Here is a 25613-nt window from a genome sequence, read left to right as displayed (position 1 = left end):
CGTGGTAAAGAATCGGCCTGCGAAGCAGGAGACACAGGTTCAGTCCCTGGGGGAGGAAATGGCAACCCACTCCAGTATTCTTACCTGGGAAATCCCATGGACAGAGGAGCCTGGTGGGCTACAGTCCATGGGGTCGCAAAGTCAGACCCAACAACAACAACATTTTTAATCCCAAGCCTGCTCCTGACAAGTGAGTTCTGAACGTAATCCTGATCCTCCTCGTGTCCAGTCCTGTGTGTGGGAAATACAGCCTTACTTCAACAGCAGCTTACGTTAAACCTAATTTTTTAAAGTAAGCCAACTATGAGAATGATTGTTTTCTCAAACAAAATATTGGTGCCCTGGATCCTGTGTATTAACCCGGTTGTGTCTGCAGTCGAGCTATAAACAGGATTTAAGCTCCATGTTCTTGACCTGCTGTTTTCATGAGAGAAACCAGGAGACTGGCCTGCCCTCCACTGAAGCTCCCAAGCAAGACAGAGCCGCACACCCAGTCCCCTCCGGTGCTGTCTGATGGGCAGGGACTGAAAGCCAGCAAAGCAACAAGAGATCTGGTTTATTTCCTCACTGGCAGCCAGTTTATGAACAAGGCGGGGAGGATCTTCCTTGGTAAAGAATCTGCCTGCCATGCAGGAGACCTGGGTTCGATCCCTGGGTCATGAAGACCCCCAGAGAAGGGAATGGGAACCCACTCCGGTGTTCTTGCCTGGAGAATTCCATGGACAGAGGAGCCTGGTGAGGTACAGTCCATGGGGTCGCAGAGAGGTGGACACGACTGAGTGACTCACACACCCCCTGAGCAGAAGACTGGCACCCACTTACTGGGGCCCCCGAGGACCTGCTGACCTCAGGCAAAGGGGTCTGTGCCCCTAAACAGCTTTATGGAGGAAGGTGACACCACCTGGCTCCAAACTTTATCACAAGGCCATCCCATCCTCTCTCGCTGGAGGCAGGTGACAGCCATCGCAGCTCTTTCTGCAGCACTCTGGACAGCCCGTTGCCTCTGTGAGTGACCGAGGCTGGTCCTCACGACACAGGCCCTGTCCTCCTTTTACCGGTGGGGAAACTGAGGCTGGGGACAGAAAGAGGCTCAGCGACCCACCCCCCCATCAGCAGTTGGTCTGGCAGAGCCGCGGACAGTACCCAGGAGCTCCTCCTGATGGGGGCGAGCCAGTGGGGAACCAGGGTGGGACCAGCAAGCGGCAGAGCAGACCGGGTTCACCGAATCTCAGTCCAACGGAAAGGGGTCCTCAGCAGAACAAGGACGGCACTCAGGTGCCGGAGCTCGTGAAGTTGCGGAGGACTCTGCTGCATCCCGAAGGGTTCACTGTCCTGCTTGTACCAAATACAAGGAGCTGGCTTGTAGCAGCTGTGGGGCAAGACTGCCCTCTGGTGGGCTGATGGAGCATTGCCCTAGCCACATTCCGGTCTAAGGCTGTGTTGCTTTCCCGGGCTGTAGCCATGCAGTGATTCTTTCTATGGAAGGAATTCAGCTTTCGTTCTTTCTCAAGCAGTCTGGCCCATAGAGGCTTTCTTGACCTCTGAGTACTGGCCATCATTTGTCCATCTTACAGGAGGCTGGGTTTTCGTTTTGGTCCCCTCCCCCATCCCTAACCTTGAGAGGAGTCTTGCTTCCCTAACAAGATTCAGGTTCCTAAAAGCAAGGATTATGTCTAATTCTTCCTCAGCTTCTACTCTGCTGTTCCCTTAGCTGGACATGAACCTGGAAGTTTCACCAGGATGGAAAGGAATCCTCTCCGCCCCCCACCCCCCAAAAGAATCCCACCGCTTCTCATTTGCTCCTGAAACATTTCATCTCTGACCAGTAGTTCCTCAAATGGTTGAATCCTCAGAAAACTTACAGAACTCAGTTTCCTGGGCCTCACTCCAGCCCTGCTGAATCAGGCTCTGTGGTCTGAGCCAGGAAATCTGCTTTACAAACTTCCCCAAGTGGTTTTTGATGTGCGGCCAGGTTTGGCAGCCAACAGCTCTAAATCCCCATTTACAATTATTTCTCGTAGCCTTTCCCCCTACCCGACAGCATCTCCAAAGGTCTTCAGCTCATGTCCATTATTAAAACTGACCATTTTGAGATTCCTTTGGACATATTCACAGGCTCTTCTAACTGCAGGGCTGGACGACATGGGGAAGAGGGAGGACCACAAGAGAAGGACCAAAGGCATGTGCTTTTGTTGCCAGTGGCCCTGCGTTCATAGCAGAAATCACTGAAACCAATACCTTTATGCTGACGGGGCAGGTTGTCAGTTTGTAGTCTGATGTTAAGGCTTACGCTGAAGAGGGAGACAAAGGTTAATTGAGTACCCAGTTATTTATTTTCACCATTTCTAACTCATCTAGTTCTCAGGTTCAACTGAACAAGGCGCTGTTGCCTACCCATCCCCACCCCCTCCTTTAAAAAAAAAGACAAAACAAAAGATAGGCAAATTGAGGCTTGGACTTCCCTGATAGCTCCGTTGGTGAAGAATCCACTGCAAGGCAGGAGGCCCCAGTTCGATTCCTGGGTCGGGAAGATCCACTGGGGAAGGAAAGGGAAAGGCTACCCACTCCAGTATTCTGGCCTGGAGAATTCCATGGACTGTATAGCCCATGGGGTCGCCAAGAGTGCCACATGACTGAGCGACTTTCACTTAAGTTGGAGCTTAGGAAAGTTAGTAACTTGCCCAGTCATGTAATTCTGCATTCGAATACAGGTCTGATTTCCAAGGTCAGCTTTTTGGAAACGTCCCAACACGCTCTTTCTCACTCTCCCAGGCCAAGCGAGCCGTGCAGCGGGGAGCCACTGCAGTCATCTTCGATGTGTCCGAAAACCCAGAAGCTATTGACCAGGTAAGCTCCTGGGGCCAGGCCCAGGCTGCAGGGCCCCTGAAAGAAGCAGCTCCCTTACTTGGCCTGGCTTCACCGTTGTGTCACCTGGGTCTTCGGGGCCCTTGTGCTTGTCTGCCCTCATTAGTGATCCGTATCTGCACGTCGTCCTCCAAAGCGAATGTGTCGAGAGGGGTTAAGAGCCGGGGAGCTGGGGGCTGGGAGGCATTGTCACAGACCCTTCATCCTAAAACAGGGGGCATCCTCAGCTTCATCTGCCTGGGAGCCCCCCCGTCTATGATGCTGGTGTTTGGGGATTTTCCAAAGGGAATTTCGTTCTTTTCCTCTAGTCTTTCTCTCTCTCCGGCTTCTTGAAAGTAATTACATCTTCTAAGCAGCACCGTCTCTCCTTGCTTAGCTGAACCAGGGCTCAGAAGACCCACTCAAGAGGCCAGTGGTGTATGTGAAGGGCGCAGACGCTATCAAGCTGATGAACATCGTCAACAAGCAGAAAGTGGCGCGCGCGCGGATCCAGCACCGCCCGCCTCGAGTGAGCCTCCTCCGTGGTCCTCCGCCACCTGCCCCTTCCGGCTCTGGCCTTTTTTTCTTTGCTTCCGGCTTTTTCCCCATCTAAAATGCTGATGCACCCTCAGGGACCTGCAGGTTTAGAGCGGATGTAAGCCCGGAGGCCAGGGAGAGATTACCAGTTCTACTTGAGGGCATCTGAAAAGCCCTTCCAGAGGTAGATGACTTGTGACCAGGTGTCTCTTCCACCCGGGGTCCCCTCTGGGCGACCTCCTGCCCTTTTTCCTCTTCTGTCCCATCTTCCCATGAAAGGCTGACTGAGGACTGAAGGGAAGGGCACCTTACCCTCAGCTGCTTTTCCAGTGTCTCCCTCCTCCCAGGGGTCTTCACTAAGAGTATGAGGCCTGTGCTTCCTCCTTCCTGTGGGGCAAGTGCATTACCAAAACCCCCTAACCTGTCCTAGATTCTTTAAAAGTAAGCTTTCAACTGGGATCGGAGCTCACGACTTCCAGGTGGTTAATGGATAGCTTTGTCTTCTAGGCTTCTCTTAGTTGTGTTAAAGCCACGCTGCTGCCATCCTTTGCCCAACCTCAGGCTCAAGATTCTAGGAACCTGGGACAGGTGCCCCATAGATGGTTTATTTCCTCTTCCCAAATATTGGAATATTCACATAAAAGAGGATCCTTTCGCAAAAATTACCCAGATGCTCGTAGCATTCAGGCAGCAAAACTCCACTCCAGCGGGCCAAATGCACGTCCCAGATCAGGTGGCTGTAAGGTTTTAGGAGGCCGTATGCCATGAGGGAAAGGTAAGAACTAAAACTAGAGGGAGTTTGCAGAAGAACTGACTTGCTGGCTGCTTTTAAAAGGAAAAAAAGAGCGCTTTGGTAAATATGACTCACTATAGTGGAAGCTGATATTTGTGGAAGCAGCATACAATTTTCTGAGTTGTTGTAAACCATTAATTATACGGTTAGTAATCACTGTTCCCTCAAAACATGACACTCACTCCTTTGTCCCATAAATGTGATATTTGTGTTTATTCGGAAGGGCCTCTCCTGCCGGTTACGGCGGACTCTGCGCTCTTCCGCGGGGAGCCCGGCTCAGCGAGCAGAGTTCTCCCAGCTGTTAGGAGGCCTGGCTAAGACCCCGGCAGGCCTCCCCGGGCCGCACCGCGGGGCACTGCCTGGGCCCGGAGAGCGCACCGCGCGCCTGTCAGCAGAAGCCCCAGCGGGTCCCGCAGAGGCGCGGAGACGCAGCCCAGTGGCTCCATCCCTCTGCTGACCAGAGCCGACCCAGCCCACGTGCCCATCCCCGGGCCGAAGAGCACTGTGACTCACTGTATCTGTGTTCTGTTCCAGCAACCCACTGAATACTTCGATATGGGGATTTTCCTGGCTTTCTTCGTCGTGGTCTCCTTGGTCTGCCTCATCCTCCTGGTCAAAATCAAGCTGAAGCAGCGACGCAGTCAGGTAATGGCCCCGGAGCGGCCCATCACCTTCATCCCCGAGGCCCCACTGCCGGTGCAGACCAGGGCAGGGTGCTGACCCCACACAGCAGCCTCTTCCCTGTTGGCCCAGAACCAGCAAAGATGGAGAAAAGCCAGAGCAGAGCTCAGAGCACTGAGTCGTTTCGGTTCCAAAAGGGCCGGTCCTCTCAATACAAGGGCCGAGCACTGGGGCCGTTTCCAGCCACGAGTTTTTCCAAAAATACGTTTGAATGTTAACATGGAGCCCGAGAGTCTTGCTCCCCAGATATGATCAGGGTACCAGTAGGATCAGCATCACCTGGGAGCTTGGGAGACGCGCAGAGTCTCAGGGCCCACCCCGGACCTGCCGCAGCCGAATCTGCGTCTACCAAGCTCTCCAGGCAATCTTCAATGAACAGAGGAGCCACGCTAGTGCCCCGGCTGACAGCACTGCGTGCTTACAGGAGGGAAGGGTTTGGGGGCAGAGGGCAATGGAGGGACACTCAGGAGTCCAGAATCTCAGGGGTGTAGCAGTGTGACGTCCCTGGACAGAGACAGCGCCGAGGGTTGGGGGGGCCGTCAGCGACAGAGCAGCAGCTGGTGTCTGTCAAGCACGTCCAGCCTGCCAAGTGCCAAGCACCCCCACGCGTTGTTCATTGGCCCGCGGGGCGTTCTTCAGTGAAGGGAGGAGCCCTTAGCCCAGGGCAGAGTCGGCCAAACAACTCGAGCAGACCTCTGCCGGCTCCGCCGCTTAGGCCAGTGTGGTGGCCACGCTGGAGTCTGAAGACCCGTGCTCTTGGGCCGTGGTCTCTCCACGTCTAGTGACTCCTCAGCAGTCTGTCCTGGCCCAATGGAGACTAGCGTGAGGCTGACCGTGGTCCCCCGGGGGGTGACCGCCGCTGTTAACACAGCCCAGACCCTCACACGGGCCACGTTCTGCCGCGCAGAATTCCATGAACAGGCTGGCCGTGCAGGCCCTGGAGAAGATGGAAACCAGGAAGTTCAACTCCAAGAGCAAGGGGCGCCGGGAGGGGAGCTGCGGGGCCCTGGACACACTCAGCAGCAGCTCCACATCTGACTGTGCCATCTGCCTGGAGAAGTACATCGACGGGGAGGTAATGGCGGGGGCAGGGGCAGGGCCGGGCCCCGTGGGGACGAGCCGGGGACGAGGTGGACTGCCCCGCATGGGGCGCACGGAACCTGGAAGGACAGGCCCCACGGGCCTTGCCCACAGCCTTGTGGGACGAGGGCTGAGCCTCCCAGCTGTCCAGGGGGCATCCTGAGACCTTCCAACTGCTGTCCCCCCCCGGAAGGGGGTGGCCACATGCATGGACACTCTCCTGGGTACCTGGCTGAACACTCGTTGATCAGAAATGTATGTAACTCTGGTTTTAGGAATATTTACAGTTAATTTACATTTGAAGAAAGTGAAAATGTTAGTCACTCAGTCGTGTCTGACTCTTTGTGACCCCATGGACTGTAGCCCACCAGGCTCCTCTGCTATCCATGGGATTTCCCGGGCAAGAATATTAGAGTGGGTTGCCATTTCCTTCTCTGGGGGATCTTCCTGACCCAGGGATCGAACCCCAGTCTCCTGCATTGGCAGGAACATTCTTTACTGCTGAGCCACAAGGGGGGGGGGGTACTTCTTAAATTAATTACATTAAATTAATTAATTTACACTTACTAAATTGAGGGCAGGAGGAGAAGGGGGCGACAGAGGAGAGAGTTGGATAGCATCACCGACTCAATGGACATGAGTTTGAGCAAACTCTGAGAGATAGGAAAGAGTCAGACATGACTTAGTGACAGAACAACAGCAACACTTAATTTGAGCATTGCTCATCTGAAAACTCTGGAACTCAGCTTCATACAATTCTCTCCTAAAAGCTGTGTGGAACACTTACACCCATTCTTACTTATAAAGAGACAAGGGCGGGGACTCCCCTGGTGATCCAGTGGTTACGACTCCACGCTTTTTCTGCCAGGGGCTCAGGTTCAATCCCTGGTTGGGGATATAAGATCTCACAAGCCAGGTTGATACGGCCAAACAAAAAAAAAAGAAGAAAGTAAGGACAAAGGATGTGATGTCTCCTTTTTCCTTCTAGCTTTTTTTCTGAAAATTTCAAACTTTCAGAAAAGTTGCAAGAATCATACAGTGAATGCTGTTATCATTCACTGAGAATCACCCATTGTTAACATCTTCCTACATCTGCTTCATCTCCTTCCGGGTTGAGCACACATAAACACACACGTTTGAGGGAGTAAGGAGGCAAACCACTTCAGAATTAGTTGCAGGCATTTGATGCCCCTTTGATGAAAGTGTCCTGCCGCTGTGTAGACTGTTGGATGAAAAACGAGGTTTTGCAGAGGCCTTCAAATGAACGGTCTCACACAGTCTCTACCTGCAGAATGCTTTAGTTCTCATCTGGGCCCAGGAGGGTTCTAGCTTTGTGATCTTGGGCGAATAACTTTACTCTCTGTGCCTCTGCTTATGACATGAGCCCAAGATTGGCCTGGACTCCAGGTAATCACCAAGGTCACATGAGAAAATCCAGATAGGACTCTTGTCATGGTCGGGCACAGCCGTAGGGGTTAGTTGCAATGTGGCTACGTTTAGCTGGTCAGAGAATGGAAAATCAAAGTAAAAGTGGCAAATCCAGAGGGTGTTCTGGGCTCAGGAACTTTAGAGGCATTTCTGCCTGCCTCAGAACCCCATCACCTCCTCTCCATGTTAGGAGTTTTGTTACAAACCATGTGGCCTCAGGTGAATATTGAGAGTCCCGTGAAGGGGAAGGTGGGAGAACTTTGCGCCTTTGCTGCCACACCTGTCAGTCATGAATCCCAGGCATCGTCCTTTTTACCCACCTCATTTTGCATCCCAGAAATGCAAAAGGTTTTTGAACGTGCCTAGCTGTCCCTCACACCCCCAGGCTGAGCACCCTGCACGAACACACAGCTGTGGCGGGCCTGAGTTAGTGGCCCGAATGTGAGTGCTCTCCTCCAGAGGCGAGAGGAGAGCCTACTTCCTCCCTTGACACCAAGCACCGTGGTTGGAGCTAAAGATGGGGCTGGGGGAGCCTCCGGGCACCGCCATGGTGCACTGGATTCCGTGGTCCACTCCGGCCCCGCGGGAAGAAAGAAGCATGTGCGGACCGCCCTCTGCCCCGGCCCACATTCAGGCTGCGTGTCCTCTCTCCCGCCCCAGGAACTGCGGGTCATCCCCTGCACTCACCGCTTTCATAGGAAGTGCGTGGACCCCTGGCTGCTGCAGCACCACACCTGCCCCCACTGCCGACACAACATCATAGGTAACGCTCCGCCGCCTCCGCCCCTGCCAGGAGGCACTGGCTTTCCCGGGTGCTTAGAGGGAGCGGGACAGGCACCGCAGGCTGGGGAGCCAACTGCCCACCAAAGCACTGCTGCCGGGACCTGGAGGCGCCAGGGGGCCTGGGGGGGTCTGCTGGAGGGTCAGCCTGGGTCTGAGCTCTGGCTTTGACACGACTGGGTTCCTGAGCTTGGACCAGGCCCCCGGCCTCTCCAGGCCCCGGGCCCACAGTCTCTTAAGCGGGACAACAGTGGTGACATGCACCCTGCTTGCTACCTTGGGGTCATGTCATGATGCTGTCACTGTGGGGGTGCCTGAGGGTCCAGAAGGCAGGGTGCCCTCCTCATAGCTGTTTTTCCAAGAGGGTCAGGGCCTTTCCTCTCCTGTCTCGGAGGCTCTTGTCATGCAGAGCAGGTGGGAGATGGGCCCTAATAGGAGGGGCCACCCTGAGAGTGGAGGAGCAGGAGGCCTCTGCCCGCGTGGCCGGGTTTGGCGGGAGCTTAGAATGGGCCAGAGCCCCTCTGGTGCCAGCTGCCTCAGTCTGCCCGTGTCTGCCCCTCTAGCCCTGGGCCCCGGCGTGTTCCGCGTGCTGACCTGTTTCCTGCGCTTCTCCCCAGAACAAAAGGGAAACCCGAGCGCCGTGTGCGTGGAGACCAGCAGCCTGGCGCGCGGGCGGCAGCAGAGGGTGATCCTGCCGGTGCACTACCCGGGCCGCGTGCACAGGGCCGGCGCCGTGCCCGCCTACCCCACGAGGACCAGCATGGACGCCCACGGGAACCCGGTCACGCTGCTGACCGTGGACCGGCGCGGGGAGCAGGGCCTCTTCCCGCCGCAGACCCCCGCCTACATCCGCAGCTACCCGCCCCTCCACCTGGACCACGGCCTGGCCGCGCACCGCTGTGGCCTGGAGCACCGGCCCTACTCGCCCGCGCCCCCCTTCCGCAGGCCCAAGTTCGGCGGCCGCAGCTTCTCCAAGGCAGCTTGCTTCTCGCAGTACGAGACCATGTACCAGCACTACTACTTCCGGGGCCTCAGCTACCCCGAGCCCGAGGGGCAGCCGCCCCCCAGCCTGGCCCCCGGGGGCCCGGCGCGGGCCTTCCCCCCGGGAGGCGGCGGCGGCGGCGGCGGCAGCCTGCTCTTCGCGCCCGCCGCCCCGGCCTCGCCCCTGGAGAGCGGCAGCGCGTCCAGCTTCAGCTGCTACCACGGCCATCGCTCGGTGTGCAGCGGCTACCTGGCCGACGGCCCGGGCAGCGACAGCAGCAGTAGCAGCAGCGGCGGCAGCTCGGGCCAGTGCCGCTGCTCGTCCAGCGACTCCGTGGTGGACTGCACGGAGGTCAGCAACCAGGGCGTGTACGGCAGCTGCTCCACCTTCCGCAGCTCGCTCAGCAGCGACTACGACCCCTTCGTCTACCGCAGCCGCAGCCCCTGTCGCGCCGGCGACGTGGGGGGCTCGGGCCGGGGCCCCGTCGTGCGCCTCGATGGCTCCCCGGCCCCCGAGGAGCTCCCGGCGGCAGCCCGCGGCCCCGGCGCCACGCGGGGGGAGCCCTGGCCCGGGCCCGCCGCGGTCTCGGCCTCCGCCTCGGGGGACCAGCTGTCCACCTGCAGCCTGGAGATGAACTACAGCAGCAGCTCCTCCCTGGAGCCCCGGGGGTCCCACAGCTCTACCTCACAAGGGGGGCTCGAGGCCTCTCCTGGCGCCGCCCCGGACCTCAGGACCTGGAAGGGGGCCCGGGAGGGGCCGTCGTGCGCCTGCTGCTGCGAGCCCCCGGCCGCCGCCCCAGACCCCGGCGCGGGGGCGGCCGGGGGCGGCGCCTTGTACCTGGGCCCCCCGCCCTGTGAGGGGTGCGGCCCCCCAGGCGGGGAGCCACAGCCCACCAGCTCCCAGGGCCTCTATGGCCTTCACCCGGACCATCTGACCAGGACGGACGGCGTGAAGTACGAGGGCCTGCCCTGCTGCTTCTATGAAGAGAAGCAGGTGGCCCGTGGCCGCGAGGGCGGCGGCTGCTACACCGAGGACTGCTCGGTGCGCGTGCAGTACACGCTGGCCCAGGAGGCCCCGGCCGGCTGTCACCCTGGGGCCTGGGACCTGAGCCAGCGCGTCCCCATCATTCCGGAGGATGTGGATGGCGACTTGGGCTTGCCCTCCGACTGCCAGGGGACCCATGGCTTCGGCCCCTGGCAGGGGACGCTGCCCGGTCCAGATGCCCTGTGGCCCCGCAGGGGCCTGGGAGCAGCCCAGGAAGAAGAGAGGGTTCAGTGCTGCCCGGCCAGGGCACCACGGCCATTTGGCTGCCCTCCGGAGGATGTGGGGGCCCCCGGGACCAGCTCCCCCAGAGCCCTCCGGGACACTCGGGAGTCCAGCACCACAGCGCCCGAGGCTGCAGGTGAGAGCGGACGGTGACGGCAGGCCCGGGTCGGGGTCTTCTCTCCCCATGGTCACTTCCTGACTGACTTTCTTGGTGCACATGGCTTTAAACCCCATCCGTACCTGGTGATTTCCAGGTGTTACTTCCCCACCTACTCCTTCCTCTGCGCTCCAGACCTGTGGGCCCTGTGCATCCCTCACCTCTCCCCCAGATGCCCCGGATGCAGCCCACCCAACCCTCCGCACCCACTCCTCCAGGGCTCCCCACCCAAATGCCCAGGCCCCAGCCCCAAGCCTGCCCTGCCCTTCCTGCTTCAGGGTCTTGGGCTCCACAATCTGTCTGAAAATCCTCTGTGCTGATTTGCCCCTCATCCAGAAAGGGGAATCCCCAGAAAAACGAAACTTAGCTAAAGACATGCAGAATTCCAGTCCAGATCTTTTATTATGAGATTGAGCAGACATGGTCAAACTGCAGTCAAGTTTCCAAACATTTTGTCTCAGGAGTGAACCGTCGGCAGCCTAGCACCTTTGAGTAGCACCGGGACCATTCCATCTCCGCAGTAAACCCCACAAGGTTCTCTGCTGCTCCCCACCCGCTGTCCGCAGCCAGGCCCTTTCCCTCTCCCCAGGGTGAGGACAGTAGCCTTCTGACTGGTCTCCTGTGGCTGATCTTGCCCTCTGTTCCACATCAGCGCCACAGTTGTCTTTTTTTAAACATTAAGTCTGTCTTTACACCAGAAAACCCTTCACTGATTTGCCATTACCCTCTGAATTTTAGAAACGTAGACCCCTCTCCCAGCTGTGTATGATCAGGCCCTGCCAACCCCTCTGACCACATGGTGCCCAAAGGCTGCGGGGACGGCCCCCTCCCCTGACGGTCGTTCTCTCTCTCCCAGGACTGATATCTCGCCCGGCGGACAGCGGCAGCCCTGGAGCCTGAGCTCCGAAGGAACTCTTCGTGGAAATGGGAACTGTATGGAGACTCCAAACTCTTGACTTCCTACAGAAAAAAAGAAAACAAAACAAAAAAAAATTTTTTTAGCTTTGACAAACACAAAAGTGGTAATAAAGAGAGCCCTCCTTCTCAGCCCAAAATGTGAGCCACCTGTGGCAACCCCCTCCCCCCCCATTAACAAACCAACAGACAAAATTCTGAGTCTTTTGCCTCTTTTGATAACATGTTACACTTCTGTTATGTAAAGTGTGTGTGTTTGGGGTTCCGAGGTGTGTGGGATTGACTTCTCTGCTTTTTTTTTTTAAGATATTATATGTAAATGTAAAAAGTTATTTAAATATATATTTTAAAGAACCCTAACTGCCAACTTTTGCTGAAAAAAAAAAAAAATTCACTGCTGCATTAATTGAACCACATCATGTGTAGATACTGTTGTCTCCCTGGAGGGAGCTCAGGCCTTTGAAAAGCTCAGGGCTACACCTGCCTTAGAAAATGAACCAGAAACTTGAAGTAAAGCTAGTTGATATGGGTACAAACTCTGAGGAACAATGCAATGCTGCCTCTTTCTTCCTCTGGCAAATCCCAACGTACAAGGCGTCAGGCCTCCTCGGAAGCCAGGCCTGTTCAGCCCGCACCTGCAGGCCGCTGATGGCAACAGCCGGGGGTCGGGTGGAAGGTCTGCCGCACTGCGGAGCCGGGACAAGCCATTGCTACATAAGCCCCGGGGTGACAGGGACTATTCTGCGCAGTGTCCTCTGTCTGTCCCCTCTGGTCCGCGTCCTAGATAGAAGGACAGAGTCCTGATCTTGGGCTTCCTGCCACTGGCTGCAGAGATGGTTCGATGTGGGGTGTGGGGACAGACACCCAGGAGGAATGAATGTACATGGTTTTGCAGCCTCGGTGTCTGACCCAAGTTGGGGGAGGGGAGGGATGGAGGGCACCCTGGCGCAGAGTGGGCTTTTTGCGCATGCGTCCGAGCCGGCGCGGTCACGCCCCTGGACTGTTCCGACTTTGGGGTGTCTTCCTAGGGGCACGTGGCAGGGACCCCATAGGTTCTGAGCTCCGTATGAAAGTTTCCCATCCCATCGCTTCAGGGTTGTTCAGCCCTCTGCCTCATGGCTGAAATTGCTCATCTCGCCTACAAATGTCTACTATCCTTTCTACCTAATGCACTATTATGTATTGATTCTCCATGAGACAGAGAGAAAGAGACTATCAGATAGTTTAGCCCCAAAGGGTAGGTTTTTGTATATTGTTCCAGCCTTTCATTGTTTTCTTTTGTTGTTGTTGTCGTTTTAAGAGGGAGGGAGAGTTTAAAAACCCAAACCATTTTTTAAAAGATGTTTCCATTTTAAAAGGGAGAATCTATTTAAAGCTGTTTCAGATCAGGGATCATTAACCTCTTTGTCCAATGTGTTTCTTGTCCTTAAAAAAAATTTTTTTTTTTTTTAGAGGAAACTAATCACCTTAGCCCTTGTGTCTGCTAACTCTTCTGGTCATTTCTGCTTATTCATTTATTCAGCAGGTGTTTGCTTGTTGTCATCTGAAATGCTCATTTGCTGAATAGGAACCTTGAGTCCTGGCCCCCTGTAGGTGGGGAAGCAGAGAACTCCGCCAGGGGGCTGTAAGACTCTTCTCCAGTCTGCCCTAGGGGAGGTCAGCCCAGGGTCCACACCAGAACATTTTGAAGGAGAATCTTATTGAATCCCTTTCTTAAAAAGCCCAGCCTTTGGTGAGGACATCTACTTACTTCTGGCCAGGATTTGTCAGAAAGGAATCTCAGCATCAAACGATTGAGCCATCTGCCCATTAAGGGGCTCGCTGTGGTGAGACTTGTCCCCCAGCCTCTGCTGTGGGACATCCCTCTGGGGCCACCCCCACCCCCAGCCCCACCTGTGCATGGCACACCTGTTGGTGAGGGTGTGGGAAGTGCCTGAGCGGGCGACATGTGATCTGGGCCGCCTTTATTCCTGGGGCCGAGAGTAGCAGCTGCAAAGGACAGCAACTTGCATGGGGAATGGGTGGGGGCTTCTAACAGGAACTGCAAAAAGCAGCTTCTCATTGTTGAGATTCTGTTTGTTTGTGGTTTTGTGTTTTTTGTTTGTTTTTAATGCCTTCGAGTGCATAGTCTCTTCTTTGTCTGAAACCCGACCCCCCAAAGTGGCTTGCTTTAGTCCCGACTGGGAAAAAAAAAAAAAAACCACTCCTTAACAGCCTTAAGCAATAAATGGATGAGGAGAACATGTGGCTTCAACTGGGCTTATTAGAATAAATGTGTCCAATTTTCATCTGAAAAGAGCAGTAACTACAGATGGCAAAAGAAACACATTTAATTTTCATATTTTATAGGGTGGTAGAAACAGAAGAATGAAATTTTCAGACTTTGAAATCTCTAACCATTGTCTTAAATCTGTGTTGGGTCACAAAGCATAATGACCCAACTATATTGCCTCACCGTTCAAGTCAAAAGAACTGTCTTCTTTGAAGACTCCAATAATGATAAGTGTCTTTTCTCAGTGGCCTCTCCATGGCGTGTGGGGGTTATGTAGATGTGGAAACTGGAAGCCTCGAATCTTCCATTGAGAACCACCCCCTACACACACACACACACCCACGAGCAGGAATGTGACTATTGGGCGTGGTCCCATGGCCCAGGCTTGGGTGTAGGGCAGCCATGTAGATTGAAGAGTGCTAGAACCAGTGAAAAATGGGGGTTTGGGAGTTCTGGTCCACCAGGTACCTCTTTGTGGACACAGCCCTGGGATGCTGGCCTTAACTCTCCGTCTCTTTGCCTCTCCCTTACCTTGACCCTGACTCTAACCTACGCCATTTTATAAAGCTCCTTCTGCTGCCCACTGCCCACACCCTCCCTAATGTGCTGCTAGCTCCTACTCAAAGCTCATGCAGGACTAATGCTTTTAAAATGAGGTCTAAAAAATAATTACTAATCAAGAGTATTATTTTTTAAACAGAACTGCCTTTTTCTATTCTTTATATAAACTCTATTGTATTGGTCTAACAAGGCACTATTTTAAATGTTTTTTAAAAAAATATTTCTCCCATAGCACTTAAAAGATATTTTGTAAAGACTTTTGCTGTAAAGATTTTGTAATAAAGTTGTCTAAGGGCTCCTTCTCCAACATTACCATTTTTAAAAAATGTTTTAAAGGCTAGAAAACAACTTATGTATATTCTGTATATGTATAGCAGCACATTTCATTTATGGAAATATGTTCTCAGAATATTTATTTACTAATATATTTATCTTAAGCCATGTCTTATGTTGAGAGTGTGACATTGTTGGAATAATCATTGAAAATGACTAACATGAAGCCCTGTAAATACATGATAATTGCACACAGATTTTACATATTTGCCGACCAAAAATGATTTAAAACAAGTTGTAGTCTTCTATGGTTTTGTAACAAATTGTACAAATGACTGTAAAAAAAAAAAAATACAATTTTATCAAGTATGTGTTATATGTTGTCGTTGCTCTGGTAAAGGTCTTACAGATGCCACAAAGGAGACCTCTGCGTGAAGCAGTGCCCATCATCCACGGGGGCTTCTGTGTAAACAGAATTCAGGTAACTGGGGATCCGGGTGATTCCTGGGCAAGCATTTGTGATTGTGTCCCTGATGGTAGTGGCAAGTTTTCTGCTCAGCCCTATGTGTGTGTGTGGCCGGGGTGGGGGCGGGGGTGGTGGTGGTTGGGCGGGGGGATCCCAGGAGCCTGCTTTTTAAAAACAGGAACCGTAGGCTGGATGTAACCATCGACTTCACCTGCCAGGCCTTTTCCTACTTGGAAGACTGAGGCCCTCCAGCCCCTCTTTAAGGAAAAGGGACTTGTAGGAAAAAGGCTTAAGTGTCCAGCCTGGAAATGGCCAAACCATGAAGGTGGAGAGGGGGCCCTGCATCTAAAGTGAATCTCCTACCCATCCATGCTTGCTTCCCCCCTGACCCGGGGAAGGTAGTCACTGATTTGTAAAGCGCTCTGAGATCGTGTGGAAGGTGCAAAGCAGTGTTTATTTTTCAGACATCCAGCAGAGAACATCCTAATCCTGTGAGCTCCGGTTCCTATTTCTTGCTCTTGAGCTATTTCTTGGGCACAGGCTCCTCAACAGGCTCCTTGTGGACTTCCAGCCGCTTCCCGCCCGGCAGCAGGTCCTTCTGAGCATCTTTGGGGGCGGCAGCCTGTCTGCACAGAGCCTCCCAGAGCTTTTGTTTGATGGCCTTGCCCAGCTCCAGGCTGTACCTCTTGGGGGTCCCAGAAGGATTCCACAGCATGGGCTCCACCACAGCGTGGTACAGAGCGCGGTAGCCCTCGGTGGGGAGGCCGTGGATGACTAACGCGTCCTCGGACAACTGCTGCCTCTTCCTGGTTTCGGGAAGCGAGGCTCGGCCCTTCCAGGACGCTGTCCCCACGTCCCAGGGTAGCGCTTGGGTGGCGGCCACATGTTCAGCATATCTGCTCTCAAGATCTTGGCAGACCGTCGCTTTTTTCTCCTTTGAACTCTCTTTACTCTAGCCAGGAAGAAAGCAGAGAAGTCAAAGCTAAAACTTGAGAAGGGAGCTCAGAATAATTATCTGGGATTTGTGTCCCCGAGTCTTGGTTACAGCCACAACCAACATTTGTCTAGCATGTTCTAGTTCACTGAATTCCTTCAGGGAGGCCTCTGCGAGCGATTCGCCACAACACTGGAAGGTCAGCGGGAGACAGCTCTAAAGGCAAGGAGCTGGGAATGGGTTTGCCCAAGGCCACGGCTGTCACCTCCAGACTGCCACACAGGACCCCAAGCATCTACTCTGCGCCAGGCTCGGCTTGAAAACCGTTTGCGTGTACTAACTCATTCATCCTCATGAAACCCTATGAAGGAAGGGCTGTCACTCCCCGTTTTATAGATGACAAAAGCCAATTACAGTCAGAGTTGGGATCAGAACCCTGACTGACTAGCTCCAGGAGACATTCTTTTATTCTTTTTTTAATTGGAGTATAATTACCCAGCTTTCCTGGTGGCTCAGACAGTAAAGAATCTGCCTGGAATTCAGGTGACCCAGGTTTGATCCCTGGGTCAGGAAGATCCCCTGGAGAAGGGAATGGCAACCCACTCCAGTATTCTTGCCTGGAGAATCTCAGGGACAGGGAGCCTGGTGGGCTACAGTCCAAGAGGTCGCAAAGAGTCGGACATGACTGAGTGACTAACACTGTCACTTTCTTCATAATTGCTCTACGATGTTGTATTGGTCTCTGTTGTACAATGAAGTCGATCAGATACATATGCATACATTCATGCCCTCCCTCTTGGACCTCCCTCCCACCTCACCCCCACCCCCACTGCCATCCCACCCCTCTAGGTCGTCATGGAGCACCAAGCCGAGCTCCCTGGGCTATGCAGCAGGTTCCCGCAGGGCGCCTTCTGGGCTCTGCTGGCCACCATGGCGTAACAGAGCTGGACTGAGATCAGGCCTCTGGATGCCAAGTTCTCCATGTTCAGATTTATAGCTAGATCTGTGGCTCAGCTCTGGGGTTCAGGCGTGTGTCTCTGAGCCTTTCTCATCTTCATTTTCCCTTCACATCAAGTTCCTTCTGTCTCTGCTTCTGAAAACCACTTTATCCTCCTCTCGAGCTGGGCAGAGGATACATAGGTATGACCCTGGATCTCATATCCTCTCCGCTACATCACACCCCCCACCCCCATCCTCACTCCCCCCCACCCCTGCATGCCATCTTTAACTTCAGGATTTCCTCTTCTTCACGGGAATCCCTATCCCCTCTCCCTCTTCCCACTCTGTCACATTTCCTCCACCACCAGCCCTCTCCTACCTCGTTGACGCCTCCTGCAAGCCTCCTGCACCTGGGCGAGCCTGGCCGCCGCCCCGCTGGCTGCTTGCTCTTGGAACTGATGGAGTTTCTTGTTCCGCCCCGCTGGGTGGTTTTCATTATTGCATCGTCCCTGGGCTTTAATCTCTTGGAGGGTTTTGCGTCTCCAAACTTGCGTGGCACTGGGCAGCATTTCTCCTTCAGCTGTCGCCTGAGCACCAGTTTCACCAGGGAGAAGGAACTGGCAACTACTGGTTCCTTTACAACTTCCCAAGAAGAGGTGGGACCTGGTGTGGGGGCACTGGTGTTCGGCTCAGCACAAGTTCTGGTTGTCCAATTGTTGGTGAGAGCTGGCGAGTCCACGTAGCAGTCATGGAGCCTGGTGTTCAGTAAGATAGACTGTCGGAGTCCATAGGCAGGGATGCTGGGGTCTCGTCTCACATAGATTGGATGCTAGAATTATAAGGGGGAAAGAGGAATAAAAAAGACCAATTCTCAAGCTGAGACTAGAAGGTCTATTTTGGAGGTAAAGTACTAACATCTTTTTAAAGACCATTCCTTCCACAAAAACTCTTAGAAACCTTTCTACATACCCTTTGTCCTGCTCACTAAAGCCTTTTGTACCAAGTAGGAAAGCAATAGTAACTTCACAATGTCACAGTGATGGTCAGGTTCTCAAAGAACATAGCATGCTTGCACGGGAAGTGGAGGGAGGGTTGGGGAGCATTTATAAGGAATTAAAAGCAATTTCTGTCTCCTGGAAAGCTAAGGGAAACCACAGTGGGAGAGGAATGGGAGACAGGATCACTTGAGCTGCCTATAGAGCTGTAGCCAGTTCTCAACTCTGCTGCAACCCAGAAATGACAGCAGGTAAAATTCCCGCCAAGTCCTGAAATCGCTTCTAACCAGACTGCCATGAGCCAAGAAAAGCTGCTAAGCAGGGAAATATACTCTGGGGTCTATAAAGGCAAAAGCACAATGTAAATGATGCTGGCCTCCATTTCCCAGGACCAGCCAAGAACAAGAGAACAATTTGGAGAGATTAGAATCACACACTTAAAAGAGACCTGGCTTTCTAAGAAATGTCATCTATAATAAAATAAAATCACCTTACCATATTTCAGTTGCCTTAAACTTTATTTTAGCTAGCTTAGTAGGGGGAAGAAATACGTATTTTCTTTTCCCTTTTTCTCTTTTGTTTTGTTTTGTTTTGCTTTGTTTTAATATTTCTATCACCTGTCTTTCTCTGCCTCAGTCATGCATGGGCAAACTGCTGTTTGTTTAGATTTTGGCTCTCATGCAGGCCGTTTTGAACCATTATCTCTAGTATTTGTGATGTCACTTTGGTTTGTGATGTGGGTGTGGGTGGGTGTTACATCATCAGATTTTTATAGTTGATTTATGTTGGAAGAAGTTCTATTTTCTTGTGCTTACAGCCTCAGGAACTTCTCTAGCCCTCTTCTCCCCCAAAATGGCTTGGGTGAATTTTGAAGGTCCTGACATTCTTAAGAAGCACCCTCTGCACGCAGCATACTCAAATATGCAGACCAGGTTTATGGGTGCAGGTAGCGAGATGTATCCTTACCTGTGCACAAGGGCCTTCTCCACGCACATAAAGAAGGTACTGTTACGTTCTCAGAACGCCTGCCAAGGTTAGGGACCAGAAATGAAAGAACACGTTCCTGCAGCCCTGGGCACCTACCTCTGCCCGCGTGTCTCTCCCGGGGAGACTACATGGTTTCTGGAATGTGGTTTTATTTTACATCCCATGGCAAATGCAGTAATTAGAGCTGTTAGCGGTGTCAAGGGCTTGAAACAAGAACAAAGACGCCTCTTCCTGGGAACTCTTGGGCAATGCTGAGCTCCTTATCAGGTGCTCACCCTGTTGGTGGTTTTGATATTTCGTGTGCAGAATGCCAAAGGAGGCTCCCTCCCCAGGGGGAGGAGGAAAGCAAAATGATGGAAAAACAGAGTATGAGTCTGGCAGGAGTTCCTGGAATCACATGTGTTGCCTGTCTGATTTTTTTTATTTGTTTGTTTTTGTTTTTGTCCCCGGAATGAATCAAAGTCGCAGGCAGACCGCACCGCAGGCCGCCGTGGAACCCCCTCCAGGCCGCCGGCATCTGGACCTACAGGTGCTCAGGAGGACAATGGGGCCCATTCAGTGGCGGAGCCTTGGCCTCACCTCCTGAGAGGTGGGTCAGTTTTAGAGCAGGGCATCGGAAAGGGTTTGTCTCTGGGAAGGGTTTGTGAGCGTCTGGAAGTTGGTCAGGCAGGCATCCTTTCAAAGTCGGTGAGCCCCAGAGAAGTGCGACCTGGCTCTGGGGCTACCTTTATTCCTTTATTCTGCCTTTATTCCTCATTGTGGGAACAGAAGGGCAAGACACAGGGGACCGGGCCTCTGTTTCCCTTTGCTCCTTCCCCGTCTTGCGGTTGACTTTTCCTCACCACCTCGTCCCAAACAACCAAATGTATTTACTTTCCTGGGCCTTTGACTCAATCACTGAGCAACACCGCTCTGCCTCTCAGAGCACTCAGAATCTCTTTCTAGCACACAGCTCTTCACACAGATGGCAGCTGATACATACTCTTCAAGCTCCGTTAAATTCTGTCTTCTCTCCCTTCCGTGTAACTCCCTTCAGTTGACACTGCCCCAAGAGTAACCCTCATGTTCTTTACCAATAATTCAGAGTAATTTGACGTGTGCTATTGCTCCTATTTCTGTAAAAGCTGTGTTGATTGAATGCTCACTGTAGTCCAAAGCATGGTTCTAGACTCTTTACCAACATCATCTCACAAAATGCTACCAACAGTCTTCTTTAAAAAAAAAAAAAAAATTTATTTGGCTTCCCAAGGTCTTCATTGCTGCACACGGGATCTTCAATGTGCATTGTGACATATGCAATCTTCAGTCGAGGCATGTTGGATCTAGTTCTCTGACCACGGATTGAACCCAGGCCCCCTGCATTGGGAGCGCGGAGTCTTAGCCACTGGACCATCAGAGGAGTCTCTGCTTTTAGAAGTTGTCCTGAATAGGGAAGTGGGTATGTGAGGATACATTAAACAAAGTAACTAGTCTTTAACAGAGGTTGTTCCATTGAAGGTTGTTCAGAAATATGAAATCAGGATGGAAAGACTCCATTTGGTCCAGGGTCCTGAAGCCATGGCAAGAGTTTCCATCGTTGGTGCCAACCCTTGGTCCAGAGAACTTGGGGTTGAGGCCATAGGGCTTCCGTGTTGCGGAAAGATCTGTCCCTCAGTTTGGCCAATGAACCTTTTTTACTGTGCTGAGCTCAGTCTAAATAACTTTTACTATCCATCCATCCTTTGGAGCTCTTCTTCCTGACATATCTAAATCACCACTTCTATTTGCAAACACATCTGCCCTTCTCTGATGTTTACCCAGGCTCTCCTCACTGTATTTTTAGCTCTGTTAATCTTTCTTCTTTCTTTTTCTCCTTTACTACCCCTCTTCTTCTCTGTAGTTTTTCTTAGCTCCTGTTCTCTTTCTGGAGGGTTGATGAATAAAGAGGAAATTTAGCCAATTCATATGAATCCTCCTCTTCCCCCTTCATGCCCCATCCTCAAATTCTAATGGAATTTCGTTGTTTTTAATTTCCACAGAAGATGTTTTTAACACCCAAGCAAGTAAACTTCCACACCCATATGGGAACACATCTGAGGTTCGTGATGTAGAAGTTTTAGGAAAGAAGAGAGAAACTCTGGATGAGAGAATTTGTAGATTCCTGAGCCATGATGCAAACTCAGAGGACCAGTGATTTAGACCACATGTGCTGAACACACACCTCTCATGGCCAAGTATGTGAGCTGAGGATGTCCTGCCCACCCTGCCAACCCCTTCTCACCTGGCTCTGGGCTCTCAGACATGGCCACCAGATACCCCACAGACATCTCTAACTCATTATGTTCAAAACCAAATTCTTTTTCTCCCTTCACGTCCATCAGAAAAGACAAACTACTGCTCTCTTCTCCATCACTAGTTGCCTGATTCAGAAGCTGGGAGACAGGGTCAGTAACAGTACTGTGCTGAGATGAGCCTGAAACTAAAGGAAAAGCAGGAATCTATATCCTGATTTTATTTAAAATTTTAAGATTCTCTTCATCATGAGTTTTTTGGCATTCATTTAGAGTTTTTAATGATATTGCATTTAAATGTAATCCACTGGGACTTCCCTGGCAGTCCAGTGGTTAAGACTCTGTGCTTTCAATGTAGGGGATACAGGTTCAATCCCTGGTTTGGGGAAACTAAGATCCCACATGCAGCACGGCACAGCCAAGAAATTTTTTTAAAAAAATTTAAAAAGTACATAAAAACACAGTCCAGGGCTTCCCTGGTGGCTTAGTGGTAAAGAATCACCTGCCAATGCAGGTGACAAGTGTTCACTCCCTGATCTGAGAAGATCCCATATGCCTAGGAGCAATAAAGCCTATGTGCTGCAACTACTGAGTCCTTGCTCTAGAGCCTGGGAACTGCAACAACTGAAGCCTATGAGCCCTAGAGCCCGTTCTCCACAAGAAGAGAAGCCTCAGCAGTGAGAAGCCCACACACCACAATTAGAGAGTAGTCCCCAGTCTCCACAACTAGAGAAAAGTCTATGCAGCAACAAAGACCCATCAAGGCCAAAGATATATAAAATAATTTTCAAAATCTCAGTCCATTAAATATTTGCGACCCTGTGGATCATAGCCCACCAGGCTCCTCTGTCCATGGGATTCTCCAGGCAAGAATACTGGAGTGGGTTGCCATGCCCTTCTCCAGGGGACCTTCCCAACTCAGGGATCGAACCCGCGTCTCTTACGTCGCTTGCACTGGCAGGCAGGTTCTTCACCACTAGCACCACCTGGGTTTGGGGGCTCCCTTAAGTCTTGTGCTTAAAGCCAATGCCTCACTCACCTCACCCTAATCGCAGCCCTGGACCACTCAGGGAGCATTGGTTGCTAGAACCCCACAAAGACAAGAAGGCAGTTCACCACAGTGGGTGATGAGATGTGTGGTCCTGAAGTCCCACTGCCTGGGGTCAAAGCCCAGCTCCGCCACTAGGCGACCTCTGGGCAAGGCATTAACCATCTCTGTATGAGAGGGCTGGTAAGGGTGCCTCCCTCGTAGGGTGACTGTCATACATGCAATGTGATGACAAACCCTGCACCCTGCCGAAAGCTCAGTGAAATCTTCAGTGAACGCCTGCTATTCTTGTTATTATAACCAGACTTCTCATCTCATGCTCTCTCCACAGCATGACTGCCCTTTGAGCAGAAATCATCCCAGCTGGAGTTTCAAAGATACCAGGATCCCCCAAACTCCACCAGCTGAGATCACTCAGGTTTTGGCAAATCCTGCTGCCCTCAGGAGGAATCCAAGGGCCTGACTGCACAGCCAGCAGACAGACAGACACCAGCCTCTTCCTGAAGGCCCAGGGGCTACAATCAGTGCCCTCACTCTTTCCATGAAATAAAGCTGCTTAAGGACTGAGGCATGTGAAGCACTGAAATGAATATCTCAGGCAGCTCCTTGCCAGGGCCCGGACCACATCACTGAGCAAAGACCTTGAGCCCTTACATGACCTGACCTAGACCTGCGTGGCTGTATTTTTAGTCTCTGTGTGCTGTTTCCATCACCTGTGCTGGGCTTTACACTGGAAAAGAGGGGAGGGAGGCCTGGGGACAGCTAGAGGGATGTTTCTCATAGCAGCCAGTGGGGGCAGGGGCTTGCACACTATTTCTCACTTCAATTGTACAAGCCAGCTTTCTGGGGCTTGCGACATTCCAGGGCTGTGTGTAGTTGACACAGGCCTTCAAGCTTAGGAGGACCCCAGGCTTGGTTTAATGTTCTATTGTTGCTGTCTGGAAATTCTTCATTTTAAAGAAAGGGACCCCACATTTTCATCTCTCACTGTAGCCCATTCTGGTTACGCAAGGCCAAGAGAGCAGACTGGCACACCCAGCCAGCAGGGGTGCCTTTCTGCAGGACAATAAGACAGATGGGAGCTACTACCACGAGGCATAAATCCCCAGATTTGGCCAAATAAACCTGATTTTGAAACCCCTGTCTGCCCTTCTTATTTCCTCTTCTGAAACTAGGATGAGATATGAAAAGGACCTCATAAACTATAGAGAGCTGCGTCCTGCTTTGCTAAAACCGTTCCCCAGCGGACTGTTTAAAACAGGCCACAGAGCATCCTCTGTCAATATCATCATTTTCTTGTCGTTATCCTACTTGGTGCTTTCTGAAAATCACATTATTTTCCTGTTGGTTAACCAGCCTCTCCCCTCTGTATGAGTGTCAGTTCAGACTGTAAGTTCTTATCTTGGTGCTTTTGACAGACTCCTCATTTAGCATTTGTTGAAGGGAGGAAGGATCCCCTTCCCTAAGTACTCACTTTGTGCTGATCATTCTACCTACATCTCCCCATTTTATTCTCCTTCAAGCAGCTCCTGCTTGGAAGGGTGCACGTTCAGAGGTGAAGATTTTCCAGTTTGTGTTACAGGAGGCAATTTTGGAGGTGGGGAAAGACCTGAAATGGTGCAGAAGACAGAGGGTAAGTTAAGTGCAAGACTCCAGGTGGGATGTGGAGGGTGTGTCTCCGGGAACCTGGGAGAGGGGCGGCCCCCTGCTCCAAGGAGCCCAGAGGAGTCTCCACCTCGGGAATGACACAGGGAAAACAATGACTGAACAAGATGACACTTGCCGGGGCGCTGGGTCGTGTGGGTGGAGAAGGAGGGAGCCCAGAGGCCTCTTGGGAGGTAGGTGCGCCTTTGGGGCGCCTCTGGAAGCAGCTGGGACGGGGTGGGGGGGATGGTTGGAGGCGAAGTGGCAGGCGAGGGGACGGCCCCCGGGGAGTTAGGGGGCGCAGGGGACGGTGTGCCTAAAGCGGGCCGGGGAGCCTGCGGGGCGGGGAGAGCCCAGCCTCGCTCAGGGCGCTGCGAGTCTGCATGAGAGGGCGGAGGTTTCCTCCACCGCGCCGGGCGCAGGCCCGCACTTGCAAGTCTGGTACCAGGGACTTAAACACTCCCGGCGCATCGCCCGGACCTGCCCTGCGGGGCGTTGCCGCGGCGCTTTAGGCGGGAGCTGGAGGAAAATTTCTGCCTAGGGGAGTGCAGCGTAGGAGAAGGCCCTCCCACAGACCCTGGGGCTGGCGGGGAAGACCTTGCCAGGGAGTGAGGAGCAATGCGCCGGCCACACGGGGGCCGAGAGCCGCCACGCGCTCTCTGCGCCCGGAGATCCAAGTGTCTGAGAAAGCACCGTCGCCCCACCCACTTCTGGACTTTCTCGGGGTCGGGAGCTTCACTTGTTTCTATGTAATCTAACCTAATTTTGTGAGGACCTTTTATTATTTCTATTTTGCAGATGACTAAGAGCAGGGAACTTGCCCTACTTGACAAAAGATGTGTTTTAGAATTCGGAACCAGGGCTCAGTATGCTGCCTCTTTTGTGCCTGCAAGAATCGGCATGGTGAAAGGGACTCAACAGTTTCTCAGCTCCTACTGTGTGTGTGTAAATGTTTCCACGCATTTTCTCGTTAGTACCACCGCTTTGGGAGTAACTGTTATCAACGCCCCCGTTTAACCGATGAAGAAGTTGAAGTAAGAGAGCTATTTTTCCTTTCCCGGGTGGCTCAGCTGGTAAAGAATCTGCCTGCAATGCAGGAGATCTGGGTTCGATCCGCTGCGTTAGAAAGATCCCCTGGAGAAGGGAACGGCTACCCACTTCCAGTATTCTGGCCTGGAGAATTCCATGGACTGTATAGTCCATGGGGTTGCAAAGAGTCGGACACGACTGAGCGACTTTCACTCTCAAGATCTTACAGGTGATCAAGTGGGATATGAATCCGGTCAGGCTGACTCCAGAGCACCCTTTTTAAAACCGCTGCGACGAGCCAAGCAGAGAAAAGCGGTTTGCAAAGTGCTGTTTTGATTTTTACGGCTGCGGTTGAGCCCGCGTGTGGGTCACGACCCGAACGAGGGTGGAGCAGGGGTCACTGCGCGCCCGGCCCGGTCCAGCCGGGTCAACCTCCACTCGGGGACTCGGAGGCGGTGCCCCAGGCCCCGCCCCTTACCTGTAGGTCCCGCCCCTCGAATCTTCCAAGTGAGTGCTCCGCCGGTGGGCGGGGCCAGGTGCAGCGGGGGGTGTTGTGGGCGGGTCCTGGCGTGTGAGTGGCAGGCGCGGGCGGGCGCCGTCGGCTCCGCCCCTCGGGCCTCGCGGCTGAGCCGGGCGGGCCCCGGGCGGCCGGGGCGGTGGCGGCGCTGGGGGAGGGCGGGCCGGGGCGGGGCGGCCGGGCGGCCGGGGCGGGGCCACGCTCAAGCCCAGCGT

General features: G+C 53.0%; 2 protein-coding genes across 2 annotated transcripts in view; one reads left to right on the top strand and one right to left on the bottom strand.

The window, feature by feature from the left end:
• The window catches only part of ZNRF3 (zinc and ring finger 3), a 144522-nt gene extending 129584 nt beyond the window's left edge, over positions 1 to 14938 (top strand). Inside the window, exons 3-9 of the mRNA XM_043437545.1 lie at positions 2773 to 2847; positions 3242 to 3373; positions 4709 to 4819; positions 5763 to 5930; positions 8024 to 8126; positions 8761 to 10527; positions 11405 to 14938. Coding sequence (XP_043293480.1) covers positions 2773 to 2847; positions 3242 to 3373; positions 4709 to 4819; positions 5763 to 5930; positions 8024 to 8126; positions 8761 to 10527; positions 11405 to 11448 — 2400 coding nt within the window. The 3' untranslated portion in view covers positions 11449 to 14938. The remainder of the gene's footprint in view (positions 1 to 2772; positions 2848 to 3241; positions 3374 to 4708; positions 4820 to 5762; positions 5931 to 8023; positions 8127 to 8760; positions 10528 to 11404) is intronic.
• A 534-nt stretch (positions 14939 to 15472) lies between these two features.
• On the bottom strand, positions 15473 to 25474 carry C1H22orf31 (chromosome 1 C22orf31 homolog). Its single transcript, XM_043437535.1, has 4 exons — positions 25360 to 25474; positions 23683 to 23817; positions 17288 to 17737; positions 15473 to 15987 (listed from the first exon to the last, which is right to left on the bottom strand). Exons 3-4 carry the CDS (start codon positions 17402 to 17404, stop codon positions 15559 to 15561), a joined length of 546 nt encoding a protein of 181 aa, XP_043293470.1. The 5' UTR covers positions 17405 to 17737; positions 23683 to 23817; positions 25360 to 25474; the 3' UTR covers positions 15473 to 15558.
• Between the last annotated feature and the right edge of the window lie 139 nt (positions 25475 to 25613).

Source organism: Cervus canadensis, chromosome 1, assembly GCF_019320065.1.
Source record: "Cervus canadensis isolate Bull #8, Minnesota chromosome 1, ASM1932006v1, whole genome shotgun sequence".
Lineage (NCBI taxonomy): Eukaryota > Metazoa > Chordata > Mammalia > Artiodactyla > Cervidae > Cervus > Cervus canadensis.
The sequence above is the reverse complement of the archived record's forward strand: the minus strand, read 5'-3'. Positions and strand labels throughout refer to the sequence as shown.